The sequence below is a fragment of the Arachis ipaensis genome, chromosome B10 (genome assembly GCF_059453495.1).
Source record: "Arachis ipaensis isolate K30076 ecotype BB chromosome B10, ASM5945349v1, whole genome shotgun sequence".
Classification (NCBI taxonomy): Eukaryota; Viridiplantae; Streptophyta; class Magnoliopsida; order Fabales; family Fabaceae; genus Arachis; species Arachis ipaensis.
The window spans coordinates 116,256,965-116,274,987 of NC_142435.1; the positions used below are offsets into that span (position 1 = coordinate 116,256,965).

General features: G+C 38.6%; 1 protein-coding gene across 1 annotated transcript; it reads right to left on the reverse strand.

Annotated features, from left to right (window-relative positions):
* Positions 1–1,504: 1,504 nt before the first annotated feature.
* Positions 1,505–17,230, reverse strand: LOC148581412 (uncharacterized). Its single transcript, XM_088492373.1, has 3 exons — positions 16,515–17,230; positions 1,744–1,813; positions 1,505–1,657 (listed from the first exon to the last, which is right to left on the reverse strand). Exons 1-3 carry the CDS (start codon positions 17,228–17,230, stop codon positions 1,505–1,507), a joined length of 939 nt encoding a protein of 312 aa, XP_088348499.1.
* Positions 17,231–18,023: the final 793 nt, after the last annotated feature.

An 18,023-nucleotide genomic window follows, 5' to 3' on the forward strand; every position in this document is an offset into this window, starting at 1 on the left:
GTCTCTGCTATATTGATGGCACTGAAAAAAGAGCTTGATAATTTATATGCCTCTATGGAAAATGGCGTCAAGGAGATTCCAACAACTGTCATTGTTGAAAAATCACTTTTTATTGGACGATTGTTGTTTGCATTTCAGAACCATTCGAAGCATATACCCTTGATACTTGGTTTTCCCAGATTTTGGATCCGTGGAAATGTATTTGTTATTGGGAACGTCCCTTCTCTGGTGAAACATTCTAGATTTGGATCCAAGCCTTCAGGCTCTGATAGTCCAGGAAGACAAACAAGCCTTGGCTCTAAAAGGCAAACTTCATCTGCTGCACCTGCCTTGCTTGGAGCAAGAGAAGGTACCACCCATGAATTGGAAGAACTCAATAGAACTATAGGGGATCTTTGCATTAGAGCTTACAACTTATGGATATTATGGCTATCTGATGAACTTTCTGCCATTGTCTCACAAGATCTCAAACAGGATGATGCTTTATCTTTGAGTACACCCTGGAGGGTAAGCACATTTGCTTTTATAATTCGATGTATGTAAATGAGTTAATTTGTTACAATTTTGTAGATTTACTTTATTTCTAGTTAATACTGAGACAATTTGAATTAAAATATTTTTAAAATAAGTACTAGATCTCAATTATCATCTCCTTTACAGTTATATATAAACAGATCTCATGGAGTAATAGATCTAAGAAACTTGCTTTTTTTTGTTTGCTTGAACAGGGCTGGGAGGATACCATAGTCAAGCAAGATCAGTCTGATGAGAACCAATTAGATATGAGAAGAAGAAGAAGAAGAAGGATATTGCTATTTTTTAAGGCCTTCGGCATATCTATCTAGAGTGGAAGCATGTTATGACATTTCCTTTTTTTTCTTTTTGTGGTGATTATTCTTTATGTGAGAACTAGCTCAGGAACACAATCATCTAATATATTATTCTTTATTATTAAAGTTTAAGGGACAGAACATCTTTATTATAGATTCTCCTAACTTCAATTAATTTAAAAGCTGCACTCAAATTATAGATTCTTCTAATATATTACTCTTTATTATATTTTTATATTTGGTTCAAAGGCAGTGTATGCATTGCCGTTAGACATATGTAAAGTCAATAATCAAATTCAACATCATAGATTAAAACATGTGTGTATATATATAAAACAGAAAAAAAAAGACCTGGACAGGGGCGGAGTTTCAAATATGATGGTATTTACATAATTGAATAGATTCACTTGTCAATCTATAGGCAATAAAGAGCTATACTAGCAGAAAAATCAAACTGCAATAATAAAAACATAGAAGTAATAATAATGGCCAAGAAAACCCACTTTTAAAAATAAAAATAATTATATCTCTAGTCAAATGGAAACATTAAATAATCCGGCAAACAAATACGAACACAAACGTAAACAAAATATAATGCGTATGTCACTAGACGGTTTATATACCCACAAGAAAATAATAAAAACAAAAATAATAAAAAATAGAATGTTCTAAATCTAATCTTGTGGGAATTTATAATCATCACGATGGTGATTATTATACAGCTTTCTAAGATTTTCAATGGCATTTCTTTTGACCCTATACTCGGTCATATTGTGATTCTTTGACACGAGTGAGACTGCAATCTTCATTCGAACCCCATCATCAACCTAATAAAATTTGAATAATTACACATTAGGCTTAACTACCTAAATATAAAAGAAAGAACGAAGAACAAATTAGTGCATAATATTACCTTTATGTTAAAATGATCATCTTCAAAACAAGCTATCATCCAATTTGCAACCCACACACCCGCGTCATTCCTACATATCGAGCAAGCTATATTAGAGTATTATATAATTGCATAAATTTCATATCAATAACCACTAATTATACGATCTTATGATCCAGCTTCGAGGGTGGGAAGGCCTTCTGGCTCTTCAAATTCAAATTGTGAAGAAATCAGATTTGGAGTGGTCTCAAAGTCATAGAATGAACGATCTTCTAATACCTTGTCCAAATAAATGGCCTGTTTATGTGTATGTCAGAGTTTACTTGTTTAGTCATATATGTTGATAATTAAAAAAAATATACAGTTACTAATTTCAAGGCTGTCCTCTTTCGCTTGAACTGTTTCTCAATTGGAAATGGGTGTAACACCCTAATATTCAAATCCTTATGCTCGAGTCATAAGACAATGATAATAAGGTGATACGAATCTCAAGGTGAATTTTTAATACATAGTTTATAAGTATAATTGAAAGGAGTATTAATCGAGAAGCCTGAAAAGGAGAAAAAAATAAAATCGTGAAGGTCGTAACGCTCACGTATCGACAAAAAAAAGTAAAGCGTGAACTGAGACGATATAGAGATAATCTTGTCGAGAAGAATAAGATAAAATAAGATATAGATATATGACATAAATAATTAGCCACTAGTCGCGACTCGCGAAGTTTAGGCCGGTTAGGGTATAGTATAAAAGTAGTTTGACAACTATATCTCCTAATCTCACCCAAATGATACACAAAGGCCTCTATAGGAAAATTTTCAAACGGATTAAATACATAGCATGAGTTCTTTAAAAACAAAAGCGTAGAGAATCTAAGCAAAAGTAAATAAGAGATCTTAGAGGTCTTCGCCTTCTTTCAGACAAACCACAGCTCATTGCTGAGCACGTGGACCTGCATCTGAAAAAAAAAGAGATATATACGGAATGAGAACCCCCGACCCATGGGTTCCCAGTACGGTAAAAGTACCAAATAAATACAATGCATTGTAATAAAAACTCACTAAGCATCCTAAACTTCCTTTGACCCAATATTCACTGTATATTCTCGCTAATCCATAAATAGGTAACTGTCATAAGGAAATGCTAAATCTAACTTATCTTCCTCATGCTTTCCATCTTTCTCACTCTCCAACAAATCAGAATCAGAATCACAAGCAAAACCATTACCAGCTGTTCTATCTCAGCAATCATATATCAATACTTCATATCTTCACCTGGAGCAAGTGAAATCACTTTACTGCGTCTACCCAGGGAACTCAAATTATCTCATTTTCTACCTGGAGCAGTGAAATCACTTCACTACATCTACCCAGGAAACTCAAATTACCTCATTCAATAATTATCATTTTAAATTAAGCATGTCATCACTCCATCTCAACAAGAACAGCCCTCAGCATCAACCGACACCAGCATGAGGGGCCTCTCAGTTGTACAAACACAAGCAATACAAACAAGTAATACACAATAAGGTACAAGTAGAACAAGTAGCACATTATCAGGTAATATAGCATATATGATATAGCAATCCAAAACAAATAGGCAAACCCAAACAATTCAAACATATGCAAATGGTGTATGCCTGCCCTATGGCTGATGATATCATCTGTCGGTTATAAAGCCAACCCGACATGTTCTGGTAGCTAACCATTGGACAGTCCCTATGAGCGCGCATCCCCAAGCTCAAAATCATAATCAATCAGAATAAAATATCCATGGGGAGAGCTCATCCGGAAAGGTCTAAGTGTCCGGCCATATCTTACGACGTAGGGTCAACAGAATCTCAGATCTCAACCTGGAGCAAGTGGAGCTGACCCATTACATCTACCCAAGGAAATCCGAAACTCAGATAGTTTCACAAATCTTAAATCAACCTCGACTGGGAGCAAGTGGGGGCTAACCACTGCATCTACCCAGGCAGGTATGTATCACCTCATCTCGGAGCAAGTGGAATCAATGCCACTGCATCTACCTAGGCAGTTATATCTCACCACGTCCCGGAGTAAGTGGATCAATGCCACTACGTCTACCCAGGAGGGTGTATCACAATCAGGTTCATATTTAATATCAATCTCTTAATCATTATCATTCTCATCAACAATCTCGTAGTCATCATCATTCTCTTTATTAGTCTCATAATTATCATCATTCTCATTAACAATCTCATCATTAATCCTCTTCTTATTTCATCCACAGAATTTACCAAGCTTAAGTCATCGTTCTCTACACTTATAACCACAATTATCCCTTTTATTCTTTTACTACTCTCGCCCTTGATTCAATACCCTAAAATTAGTAAAAAGATATTGAGTAAGTGTCACGGAAGGTTGCAAGCTTGTCGGGAAGGTAAAACAGTTAAAAACGAAGTATTCTTTGAAAAACAGGGCAGTGTGCATGCGCACAGGGTTGTGCGTACGCACGCCCAGAAGAATTTTCATAAAGTGTGTGTGCGCACAAGGCTGTGTGTACTTACAGAAAGTAAATTTTTCATTGTTTAGTGTACGTATAGAACGTGCGAACGCTCCCAACAGAACGCACTTCTTAGCGTGTGCGCGCGCACAGGTCTGTGCGTGTGCACAGCTTGCAAAACTTCGTAGGTTGTATGCGCGCACAGGGCGTGCTAGCGCTCCCAACAGCAATCATATCCCCGTGCGTGTGTGCGCACAAGGCTGTGTGTGCGCACACGAACCAGAAATCACAAATTTTGCAACATTCACAGAATTCAAACTTCGACACCAAACTTTAAACGGTCATAACTTCCTCTACAAAAATCAATTTTTTACAAACTTTATATCAATTTAAAGCCCTCAAAGCCATCTTTAATTTAAAATAAGTTTCATTCAATTTTAAGCTTTGAGGCTCAAGTTATGATCCGTCAAAGTTGGCCTAAAACTCATTTTTACCAAAACCTTGACAAACCTCAATTTTTAAAACATACTCTTTTCAAACCTCTTCTAATCCAACCAAAACTTTACCAATTCAACCTGAACCACATTCCAATTTCCTTATTCAATCCACCACACATCAATTCTCTATTTTCATCGATCTTAACTCAATAATTCAATTCAAGCAACACTCAAGCTTTCAAGTTCAATAATCAACAAAACCTCATACTCAAATACTTATATATCACTATCAATCATTCAATCACCAATCATCAATCATATAGTTACCGTCCCTACTTTTTCCGGCCTCCAGCCCAAAATTCACGGCCTCCAGCCCAAATTCACAATCCAATACATATTCCACAAACTATTAATCATTATCTAATTTTATCAAATTTCTCAACACACCAAATATACAATTTCACACAATTCTCAACTCAATCATTAATTTACATAACACATCAACTATGCATATTAATACTAACCATTTTCATAATCCAAACCTAATCCTAGGGGCATCTAGCCTAGGAATTCTCATCACACCACACGGTACTTAAATGAAACTTAAACTGTACCTCTTGGACCCAAATCAATTGAGTCTCTTCTTTGGAAGTCTTCACCAACCTTAGCCCCAAGCCTCACCAAAACTCCGCAAGCAAGACCAACCTCCCAATTGTGCACCAAAATCAACCAATAAATTTTCACACTTATAATCAATTTAGGGTTCATGAAATTGATAAATCACAAGGGTTAGAGGGTTCCTTACCTTAACCCACGAAATTAATTGATGGAACTCACCAATGGCTCATACTAGAGCACTCCTAAACAATCAAAATCATAAAATCACTCAACAACAATAGCCAATCACGTTTTTAGAGGGAAAAATCAAAGCTGGGCAGAGAAGAACGAAATATTCACCATAATACCTAGATAGAATCAAAGAGGGCAAAAAGAGCGACGCGTGGCCATAAACGGCTCGTCGATTGGAGCTCCGTACGTAGCTCAAGTTATGGTGATTTGAAGATCAAAGAGAGTTAGGGTTTTGATTCCCCTTTTCTTTGTTCTCTCTCACCGTGGATTACAAAAAGGGGGGAAGAAATGATGCTGAAATGGCTTAATAAGGTTATATATATGTTGGGTCTTGGGTCCACTTTGGCCCGGTTCACTTGGTTTAGCCCGTTGGCCCACTTTTGTGCCAAAACCTTTAAGATTAGAGTTTTAAATCGTATTTTAAATATTTTTACTTTCCCAAATTATAATTTCTCATTTTCTAACCTTATTCACTTATAATTAATTTATTCAGCTGTAGTACCGGATAGATCTCAGCCGGTACTGCTGGTCAAATTCCCAGCATGCATTTTTACGCAGAAAACTATATTTTCCGACTCAGAAAAATCCACCGAGTCCAAATATCATATTTAAATCCTCAAATTCTGATTGTTAAATTTTCTAATCATATTCGCTCATATTTAATTTATTATTTAATTAATTATGATTTGACCGGGTTTTACAATGGGTCTAGCAAAATGATTTGGCTTTTAACACGATCAATCACTACGAAATACCAGTGTTCATGACCTTCGTCAGTAGTTTAAGATACAGGGATAAAGACCTAATCAAGAGAAAGTCATTTTAGTTATTAAAATTATTTTATGCCAATATTTGCTAATATGAATTTAAAATGATATAAACTTACTCTTTTTAAGCAGTCAACTTTGCCCAAATAAACATCTGTGATACAAGACGGCAGACGGTTGGGATCCAATTTTGTCTTCTCTGACAGCTACATTATTTCAGCCACTAGTTTATATGCGCAATACAAATAACAACTACCAATATTATTTTAGCATACACTCCTATATAGTTACCGCAAAAGTTGTAGGTAAAAATCAATAACCACTTTCTCTGGTCAACTCTGTCTTCATCATATCTGCTACTAAGTTTAGCACAAGAGAAATGATTGACTTTTCTGGCATCAAGCTCCTGAATACATCTCTGCAAGCTGTAAGCTCTGAAAATACTATATCCTCCTCGTAGCTGCCAAAGATAAATTAACATAAATAAAGATAGCTAAACAAATCAACAACACCGTTAAAAAATAATATTCTTTTTGAGTTTACTTACTTATCCATCAAATAATTACCATACAAGTATACTACAATTGCAAGTTTAGTATCGTCCAAACCCATCGAAGCTGTTGGTCTAAAACACACTTGCACCCATTATATATATAAAAAAACTGTTATTATTGAAATAATAATAATAATAATAATAATAATAATAATAATAATAATAATAATAATAATAATAAACTACTTATTCCTTAGTACTCACACTAGGTAGCTCTAATCCAGGAATATTGATTGGAGCAAGTGAATTTGTTCTCCTTTTTTTAGCAATGGACAGATCTGTCTTGGCCTTCTCAAAACAGCATAGCAACAATGGATTATTCGACACACTACTTTGTTGGTTAAGAGTCTTAGAATTGGAACCAAAGACCTTAAACACCTTGAGGGAGAGCTGACATTATTTTCTAACGGTTGAACAAGATATTGGACTATTTGAGTCAATTGCTTAAGAGAATTAGCTAATGAGTCTAAAGTCACTTTGTCCTTCAATGATGGATTGGGTTCATTGTAACATTAAAAAGGTTAACAAGGATGTTAAAATAAAGATAACCATACCCAAAAATAGCTGCTCTAACTGCTTTAATTATTTAATTTCTAAGTTATCCTATTTAGAAAAGAGGTCAATTTATAGGCTGAATAAAACATAAAAAATATTCACATGAATAATTTTGGAACAGAATAGCAGTGTTAAAAAATATGAGCTCTTTGCTAATAAGATTCACTTATATAAACTTCAAATATTTTATAAACAATTGGTTTAAAGAAGCAGTTTCCTTACAATGGAAGGTGCTTACTGCTTAAACCAAGGTCTAAAACCAGAATATATAAATGGCTGCTAGGCTTAGTACTGTCAATTTGATATAAAATATATTTTGATGGAAATGCGAAAACAAAGGTCCAAAATCAAAGTATATTTTAAATGGGTATTGGCATAAAATTTATAGCATGCTCTGCTTATTAGACCATGTATGACAAAATATATTATTCATCATAATAATATGGACTATATAACATTAGAACATTGCATGCAAGGTCAAAATCTCATTTTATTCACTATGAAAAAGCCAAAGTCCATTTAGCTTTTACATAAAAGAATACAAAAATATAATTAACTTGAAGAATATGTACAACTAACTAAGAACAAAACTCCAAGATTCAGATCAATAGCACAAAAATTCAGATCAAAGTACAAAATTAACTCTGAAATTTGAAAAAAATCAATAATAATTAACTTAACAAAAACAACAATCAATAATTCTTCCTGTTAACAACAATTAACAATCAAAGAAATTAACTCAGAAAAACAAGAATACTCATAGAAATTGAATGAAGGAGGAGGGTTGGAGCGCGGCAAAACAGGGGATCTGTGACAAACAAACAAGACCGAGGAGACGAGATGCGACGCCACATAAGTTGCGACGCAAGACGCATTACAATGGAGGAGGCGAGCTTGAGCAGTGGTACCGGCAAAACAGGGGCAGTGCAGCAAAATAGGAATGAGACAGAGACAAGTTGTAAAGCGAGACACGTTGCGACGGAGGAGAGGAGTTTGAGCAGTGGGGATTGCGGCTGGAGGAGATGCGACGACGGCGCCGATAGTGGTGAGGATGCCTAACTGCTATTCTGCTCTAATGGGGTTTTTACCTTTTAGGGTTGGGTTTGGTCTGCTTTTGGAGAAAGAAGGGGGAGGGGGTATTAACTATTAGCTGCATTTGTCTTTTTCCTTTTTTTATTTTTTTTAAAAGAATCAACATAATTTCTATTTTATTCTTTTAATCGAAGATGTGAATAAATATACTCATTATCAAAAAATCATAGAAGACCATTGAGAATAAATTTATAACACAAGAACCCAACAAAAAAAAAAGTACGTACTTGTTCAGAATTTCAGTTGGTTCTTGATAGATTTTCATGTTAGGAATAGAACTTGCCTCAATAGAAACAGCTCGATTTTTTCTTCGCGTTTTTACCATTGTAATTAGCTTTTAGTGTTATGTGTTTGAGAAAAAAATACATAACAATGATAAAAGAGAGTTGTTATTATATATCAATTTACGCTAAATCTATATTAAATGCAAATTCATTCTAATTATTGACAATCTAATTAGTTTATAATCAACATGAATAACACCAATTATATTATTTATAAGTAAATCATATATTCCACTAAAATTAATATTATATTTAAATCAATATTACAAATTTAAATGCTAGTATTACGTAGAGTAATAAGTTAGATTAAGTTAAAATAATAATATCTATTTTAAATCATGTTTAAATAAAAATAATAAATTTTTAGTTATATATGATTTAAAAATATTATATATTTATTGTCACGTTGAATAATAAATTTAAATAATAATATCTATTATGAATAATTTCGACATAAAAATAATAAGTTTATAATAATATATAATTTTAAAAATATTCTATATTTATTATTAAATATTATGTATTTATTGTAACACCCTACCATACAGAGACTTATGCTTAAGTCATAATTCAGAGATGGCAAGGTATTACGACCTCTAAAACCAAAAATTTAGTACGTATAGTAGTATGAATAATTGATTATAACTAGGAGCCTTTGTAGAAAAAGGGGGTAAACAAAAACCGTAACTCGAATGCGCAACACTCCGATTGATAAGTAACGAACATGGATAAACTAACGCGAGATCATATATATAAAGAGTGTCAAAAACAGGAATATCAAGACTCAAAATCCGGCTGCGAAGATAACCGGTCCGAGCATAGCAATATATACATATAATAAAATAAGGAAAACTCCAAGGAAAACCCAAAGGGACACAAATACAGAAACCTATTCTCCAAAACCTCCTATAAGAGGAGTCATCACAGTTTGTATTATTTAATGGAGATAAAAGTATCTAAACAAGATATATAACCCAAAACAGAGTCCCGAGAACAAAGGATCTTCGCTAAATCCAGAAGTCTCCAGCATGTCTTAACGAGAAGCCTCGCGTCCTGCATCTGAAAATCACAAAATCCGCATGGGTGAGAACCAGAGGTCCCCAGCACGGTAACAGCTTCCACATATATAATACATAATAATAGAGGAAAGCCGAAGGCAATCCTAGAACTTCCTCCAGATAATATCAAAGCTTATAAACAAGCTATACCGTAAGTGGCAACTGACTAAAGATTCTTTAGTCTAACTAATACTTCCTTTTCCAATTCCTTCAGACCTCCCAACCACCAGCAAGAGTATAATATAGCAAACACAGTTATATCAGACAAGAGATTCACAAATAGGAACAGATAAGGCATTTAGGCAATTAGCAAGTAATATGCAGTCAAACAGGCAATCTCACACAATTCATGTAGTATGCTTATGATGCATGCCTGTCCCTAGTGGCTGATGATATCATCTGTCGGTTATAGAGCCAACCCGACAAGTCCTGGTAGCTAACCGTTGGACTGTCCCTCTGTCGTGCATCCCCAACTCGAGTTATACTCATCATAAACTTGATCATAATCATGATCCATATCCATCACCCTCACTGGTGAATATTTATCCATCACTATCACTGGTGAATATTTATGGGGGCGAGCTCATCCGGGCCTTTCACAGTGCCCGGCCACACTTATGACATTGGGTTAACAGAGCTTCGAGTCTCAACCTGGAGCACATGGTGGCTAGCCATTGCTACTACCCAGGGAAACCCTCATCTCCAATGGTGGAAATGCAAACATTCACAATTCAATCAACAGCATATATGCATTTATACTTGGCCATAAACAAGGCTCCGCCGTAACACGGCAATAATCTAGCCATCCGGCTCACGGTTAAATCCATAACCAGCCAATTCATTAACAATTATGGCCCTTCGGCCCATGGCATAACAAGCACTTCCACCGCCATTCTCCGCATCTCACATAATCATCTTTGATCCTCAATGATCATTCATTTTCCCCCTTGCTTCACTCGCAAGTTACCACATTCACTAGCCCTTTTTCTCATGCTAGGCATATCATAATGATTTAAGACATAAGTGGTGAGATTGGAGGCTTAGAAGTATGAGATTTGGCTTTTAAAACTCAAAAATCAACTTTGGGATGAAAACAGGGCCACGCATACGCGCACTCCACGCGCACGCGTGGATGGCCTTAAAACTCATCGACGCGCAAGCGTCATACGCGCGAACGCGTGGGTTGAAAATTAGCCAAACGACGCGCACGCGTCAGCCACGCATACGCGCGAATACATTGTGCCCCAGGCACAACTCTGGCACAACTCTCTGGAAAATGGCTTGGCATTCGATGCAGCGCATCGACGCGCCCGCGCACACCACGCGCATGCGTGGATGATGCTTTTCGAAGAACGGCGCGTACGCGCCAAGTGCGCCTACGCGCGAGGGGTCATTCTGCTAAAAATTTTCTAAGTTAAAAGCTGCAGAATTCACAGATTCAACCCCCAATCTTCCGACGGTCATAACTCTCTCATTTTAAATCATTTTTCACCCGTTCTTCGAACGGCATGGACATCCCGGATCCAATTTTATTTCTAAATAGATTTGGCACAAATCAAAGATCCGTAGTCCAAGTTATGTCCCATCAAAGTATGCCCAAAAACCATATTTTCATTCAAAACCACAAAGTGCCATTTTCAAAACAAGCCACTTTCAACTCTTTTCAAGATCAATCAAAACATGCCAATTTCAACCCTTCTCTTTGAAATCATTCAAAATGTACCAAAATCAACAACAAGCCATCCTCAATCTCACACATTGACATTTTACCAAAATTTCCAAAACCACATCCAACCATTTTAACACTTCTCTATCAAATGGCTAAAGGACAAACACAATATCATGTCATACATCCTTCCTCATCCCAATTTCCAACAATACCATTTCCAATCAACAATCACTATATATAATCAACATCATACTCACCATCAACATGGTACCACCCACCAATTCAACCTTAATCATCCATCAAGCATATATCACAACATGCATTTCTTATATATCACACAATCAAGGCATCAATATTCATAATCACATATATGAACACATCATATATCTCAACCATTCAACAACACCAACAATTCAATGCCTATCTTAGGGCCTCTAGCCTAAGTATTTCCTACCACATTACATATTAGATACGGGAAACCGAAACCATACCTTAGCCGATTTCCCAAGCTCAACCGGAGCACTTCCAAACCACTTGTCCACAAGCTCTCAAGGTATCAACACCTCCAAGAACAGATTTCATCACACAAAACCCTCTTCCAAGCTTTCCAAAATCACCAATCAAGCTCCAATATTCACATATACACAACCTAAGCCACAATCATCATACCCATACACAATATCTCAATACCCAAACCTCATAGAACAACAAATTACACTAGGGTTGAGAATCTTACCACACCCAAGGTCCAAGGAGACAAGATTAACCTTCTCCTTCAAGAGAGTTGGGTCCTATAACATCAAAGAACCCAAAATCTCAACATTTTTGCTCATGAAACTCGAAATCAAGGGCTGGAATTTCGAATAATAAAACGTGGCTTACCTCAAAATTAATTGTATGGGTTTTGTAGAGCTCTCCGCGGTGAACGCGTGGCTGCAAACGGTGCGGCGATCGGAGCTCTAGATCAAAAGTTATGGTGGTTTGAAGATCAACCAAGGGAGAGAACTTGAGAGGGTGTTCTTCCCCCCTCCAAATCAATTTCAGCGTGTGAGTGTCTCAAGTGAGGAGAGAGAGTGCTGAAAACTAGGGTTTTGGTTTACTTTGGGTCCGGTTGGTCCGGTTTGGCCCGTTCGGTCCAATCTTGGTCCGATTTCTATAAAATTGGTACCGAAATTCTCGTCTCAAATTCCTCTATCACATTTAGCCATAAAGATAACATTTTTGGCTTTCTAGAATAAATTTTTATTTATGGGTTAATTAGCCATTAATTAACCGGGTCTTACATTCTACCCACCTAATTGGGAATTTTGCCCACAAAATTCAAATTCAATTACCTGAGAATAAGTGCGGATAGTCCGTTCGCATCTCCGACTCAAGTTCCCAAGTGTGTTCCTCAACACCGCCTCGACTCCAAGCCACTTTGACCAATGAAACCTCTTTTCCACGCAACCGTTTGATACTAGTATCATCAATTCTGACTGGAGCCACTAGAAGCGTCAAATCTTCTCTTAACTGAACCGATTCAGGTTCTAACACATGGCTAGCATCAGGGGTGTACTTCCGAAGCTGCGACACGTGAAACACATCGTGCAGGTTCGAAAGATGAGGCGGTAGAGCCACCCAATACGCCACCGGCCCAATCCTCTCCAGGATCTGAAATGGACCAATGTATCGAGGATTCAACTTCTTTGCTTTAATCGCTCTACCTACTCCTGTGGTCGGAGTAACCTTCAGGAAAACATGATCTCCTTCCTCAAATTCCAAGGGCTTCCGCCTTTGATCGGCGTAACTCTTTTGACGACTCTGCGCCGTAAGCATCCTATCTCGGATTTTCTTGACTTGTTCAGTGGTCTCAGCTATCATCTCCGGCCCCAACAAGCCTTTCTCTCCAGCTTCATACCAACATATCGGAGATTGACATTTCCTCCCATACAATGCCTCATACAGAGCCATTCCGATGCTCGCATGGTAACTATTATTGTATGCAAACTCCACTAACGGCATATACCGATCCCAACTCGCCGGTTGGTCCAAAACACAAGCTCTCAACATATCCTCTAGTGTTTGGATCGTCCTCTCGGATTGACCATCTGTTTGAGGATGGTAAGCTGTACTCAAGCTTAATCGGGTTCCAAAAGCTTTCTGAAATGCACCCCAGAATCTCGAAGTGAAACGAGGATCTCTATCAGAGATTATAGTAGCAGGTACACCATGGAGTCTCACAATTTCCTTTATGTATAACCGTGCTAACTCCTCAAGGGTGTAAGTCATCCGAATGGGCAAAAAGTGAGCTGACTTGGTCAGTCGGTCCACAATCACCCAGATAGCATCAAAACCAGTCCTAGTCCTTGGCAATCCCGACACAAAGTCCATTGCAATACTTTCCCATTTCCATTGCGGAACCTCTAAAGATTGCAACATCCCGGAAGGTCTTTGATGTTCAATCTTTACCTTTTGACAAGTTAAGCACTTTGAAACATATTCCGCCACATCATTCTTCATACCCGGCCACCAAAACATCGCCTTCAAATCATGGTACATCTTAGTACTTCCCGGGTGAATGGAGAATCCGCTTTTGTGTGCCTCCTTTAAGATATCTTGCCTCAAAGTGCTAAAATCCAGCACAATGATCCTACCCTTGAATTTCCATAACCCATCTTTTTCTTCCGACACTCTCCACTGTTTTCCTTGCTCGATAGCCGGTAACACCTTCCATAACGCTTCATCATTTTCATGAGCCTTTAGGAGTTCGGACTTAAAGTCACTTGAGATTTCTAATCGGCTCAAACACAAGGTTCCAGATACTTCTCGAGCACCAATTTTTAGACTCTCGAATCCCTTGAGCAATTTCTCCTCTTGAAGCATCATCCAAGACGCATATAACGACTTCCGACTTAACGCATCCGCCACTATATTCGCCTTTCCAGGATGGTAATTCAACTCAAAGTCGTAGTCCTTCAATAATTCCATCCACCTCCTTTGCCTCATATTAAGATCTTTCTGGTCAAAGAGATATTTCAAGCTCTTGTGGTCAGAGAAGACTTGGAACTTAACCCCATAGAGATAATGCCTCCACACCTTCAAGGCAAGCACGACCGCAGCGAGTTCCAGATCGTGTGTAGGGTAACTAACTTCATGAGGTCTCAACTGCCGTGAGGCATAAGCCACCACATTATGATGCTGCATCAGCACGCATCCTAGACCCTTTAACGAGGCATCACAGTATACCTCAAAAGGCTCGTTCGGCTCAGGTAACACTAACACAGGTGCAATGGTCAACTTTTTCTTCAATGCCTGAAAGCTCTCCTCGCACTCAGGAGTCCAAACAAACGGAGTGTCTTTGCGAGTTAACTTTGTCAACGGCAAAGCAAATTACGAAAAGCCTTTGATGAACCTTCGGTAATAGCCAGCTAAACCCAGAAAACTCCTTATCTCAGTTACTGTGGTTGGTTGCCTCCAATCCATCACAGCTTCTACTTTGGTTGGATCTACGGCTATTCCCTTCTTACTCACCACGTGACCCAAAAACTTCACCTCACTCTTCCAGAACTCACACTTAGACAGTTTCGCATAGAGTTTCTTCTCCTTTAAAATCTGCAACACAGTCCTCAAGTGTTCTGCATGCTCTTCTTCAGTCTTGGAGTAAATTAGTATATCATCAATGAAGACAACAACGAATTTATCCAGAAACGGACGGAATACTCTATTCATGTAATCCATGAATACTGTAGGGGCGTTCGTCAACCCAAAGGACATTACAGTATACTCGTAATGACCATAACGAGTCTTGAAAGCGGTCTTAGGGATATCCTCACCCCTCACCCTTATCTGGTGATAACCGAATCGCAAATCAATCTTAGAGAAAACCCCAGCTCCTTGTAACTGATCCATGAGATCATCAATTCTCGGCAATGGGTACTTATTCTTTATGGTGACCTTGTTCAGCTGCCTGTAATCCACACAGAGCCGCATACTTCCATCTTTCTTCTTTACCAGTAACACTGGAGCACCCCACGGGGATACACTTGGTCGAATAAAGTTCTTACCCAACAATTCCTCTAACTGAGACTTTAGCTCGGCCATCTCTAACGGTGACATCCTATAAGGAGCACTTGAGATTGGTCCCGCCCCAGGCACCAACTCAATAGCAAACTCGACCTCTCGGTTAGGTGGAAATTCCTCAATATCATCGGGAAACACTTCCGGAAACTCACACACTACCGGAATCTGATCCAACCTTTGATCATCACCCGAAACACCAGCGGTTAACAACAGGATACCCTGACATTTGATCCCGGAACAGTTCACCATCATCGAATTCAAGTAATAATTATTCACCACGACCGGCCCTTCTGTATCTTCCGGCATAAAGTACACCGACTTTGTAGAACAATCTAGCAGGACATGGTTCTCAGATAACCAGTCCAATCCCAAGATAAGGTCAAGACCGATCATCGGTAAGCAGATTAAGTTATGGACGAAATCACGCTGCTTGAACCTAAACGAAACTTTTGGGCATCCTAGCCTAGTTACCATGGCTTCATGGGTAGCATTATACACTTTTAAGTCATAACCTAAGGTTACGATCTTCAATCCTAACTCATGGGCTTTCTCAAATGCAATGAATGAATGCGATGCTCCCGAATCAAATAAAGCATTTAAAGTTTGACCAGCCATTTCACAGTTACCTCGAATGAGTGTCTCGGATCCCTTTGCACCCACAGCTGAGGTGGTGAACACCCGACCAATCTGTTGTGCTTTCCCAGCACCTTGCTTTTGCTTCTCTGGACAACTTGCGGCTTTATGCCCCGCTGTTCCACAATTGTAGCACAAACCCCATCCGGCCTTGCATGGTACTCCCGGATGGTGACTCCCACACCTAGTACAAGCTTGATCATTCTGAGGCTGCTTCCCAAACCTTTTCCCTTGGGAGTAGTTGTTGTTGGGCCTCCTAAAAGAACCTCCCCTCTTGAAAGGCGGACCTCTAGGTGCAAAGCTCTTCCCTCGATTCTGTGAAAATGATCCTTTGTGACTTCCTTTCTCAGCGGTTGCCCTCTTCACACACTCTTCAGCAACCCTACACTTGTTCACCAACTCGGAGAAAATCCTAATCTCCATTGGCTCTACCGAACCGAAAATATCACTCAGGAGTCCTCCTTCGTACTTAACACACTTCCATTCCTCATATTCCACCGGAGTCCCTTGACACATACGAGAGAATCTGAACAGCTCCTCAAACTTGTCAGTATACTCCGATACGGACATAGTACCCTGCTTCAGCTGCAACAATTCAAGCTCCTTGGCCGTCCTAGCAGAAGTCGGAAAGTACTTCTTATAGAACTCCTCTTGGAAGACATCCCAGGTGATATAATCATCACCCTGCTGCAGAAGGCGTCGGATACCCTGCCACCAATGCGACGCTTCACCAGTGAGCAAATAGGTAGCGAACTCTACACACTGTCCTTCAAGTACCACCTGCGCTTGTAGTGCTCGTTCCATAGCTTTAAACCACGTATCGGCTTCAGTCGGGCTAGTAGTTCCCTTGAACTTCGGTGGATTAACCTTCAAAAAGTTTTCCAGTGTCATCGGACCCTGAACTCCACCTCCGTCATTACCATGGTTGTTCATCTGTTGACCAAGAGCCTCAGCAGTGGCTTGCATAGCAGCAGCCATGTTCTCCAACGCAGTCATAAAGTTCACCGGGTCATTAGGATTAGTCTCCGGCGCACGAGCATTCGTATGTCCTCTCCCACGACCTCTACCGCGTCCACGAGGCGCCATCTAGTTCCTATACACACCAAACAATCGATATTAAGTTGATCAGTCTCAATATCGGAAGTTTAGTGCTTCAAAGTCCCAAATGCATGCTCATGAACGTTTATGCCAATTATATCAAGCAGATATACTAACAGCACATAACACACATACAGAGAATGCACAGAAGCATAGTCAGTCCATTCCTCAGGCTCTACAGGAACGAACTGCTCTGATACCATAATGTAACACCCTACCATACAGAGACTTATGCTTAAGTCATAATTCAGAGATGGCAAGGTATTACGACCTCTAAAACCAAAAATTTAGTACGTATAGTAGTATGAATAATTGATTATAACTAGGAGCCTTTGTAGAAAAAGGGGGTAAACAAAAACCGTAACTCGAACGCGCAACACTCCGATCGATAACGTAACGAACATGGATAAACTAACGCGAGATCATATAGATAAAGAGTGTCAAAAACAGGAATATCAAGACTCAAAATCCGGCTGCGAAGATAACCGGTCCGAGCATAGCAATATATACATATAATAAAATAAGGAAAACCCCAAGGAAAACCCAAAGGGACACAAATACAGAAACCTATTCTCCAAAACCTCCTATAAGAGGAGTCATCACAGTTTGTATTATTTAATGGAGATAAAAGTATCTAAACAAGATATATAACCCAAAACAGAGTCCCAAGAACAAAGGATCTTCGCTAAATCCAGAAGTCTCCAGCATGTCTTAACGAGAAACCTCGCGTCCTGCATCTGAAAACCACAAAATCCGCATGGGTGAGAACCAGAGGTCCCCA

Excerpts from the sequence above, each read along its gene's own strand:
- LOC148581412 (XM_088492373.1), bottom strand. The coding sequence starts at position 17,230 with ATGGCGCCTCGTGGACGCGGTAGAGGTCGTGGGAGAGGACATACGAAT. Across the intron at positions 1,814-16,514 it reads AAGTGTAGGGTTGCTGAAGA|GAATGACGCGGGTGTGTGGG; the intron begins GTGTGTGAAGAG and ends CTCGATATGTAG. Across the intron at positions 1,658-1,743 it reads ATGATCATTTTAACATAAAG|GTTGATGATGGGGTTCGAAT; the intron begins GTAATATTATGC and ends AAATTTTATTAG.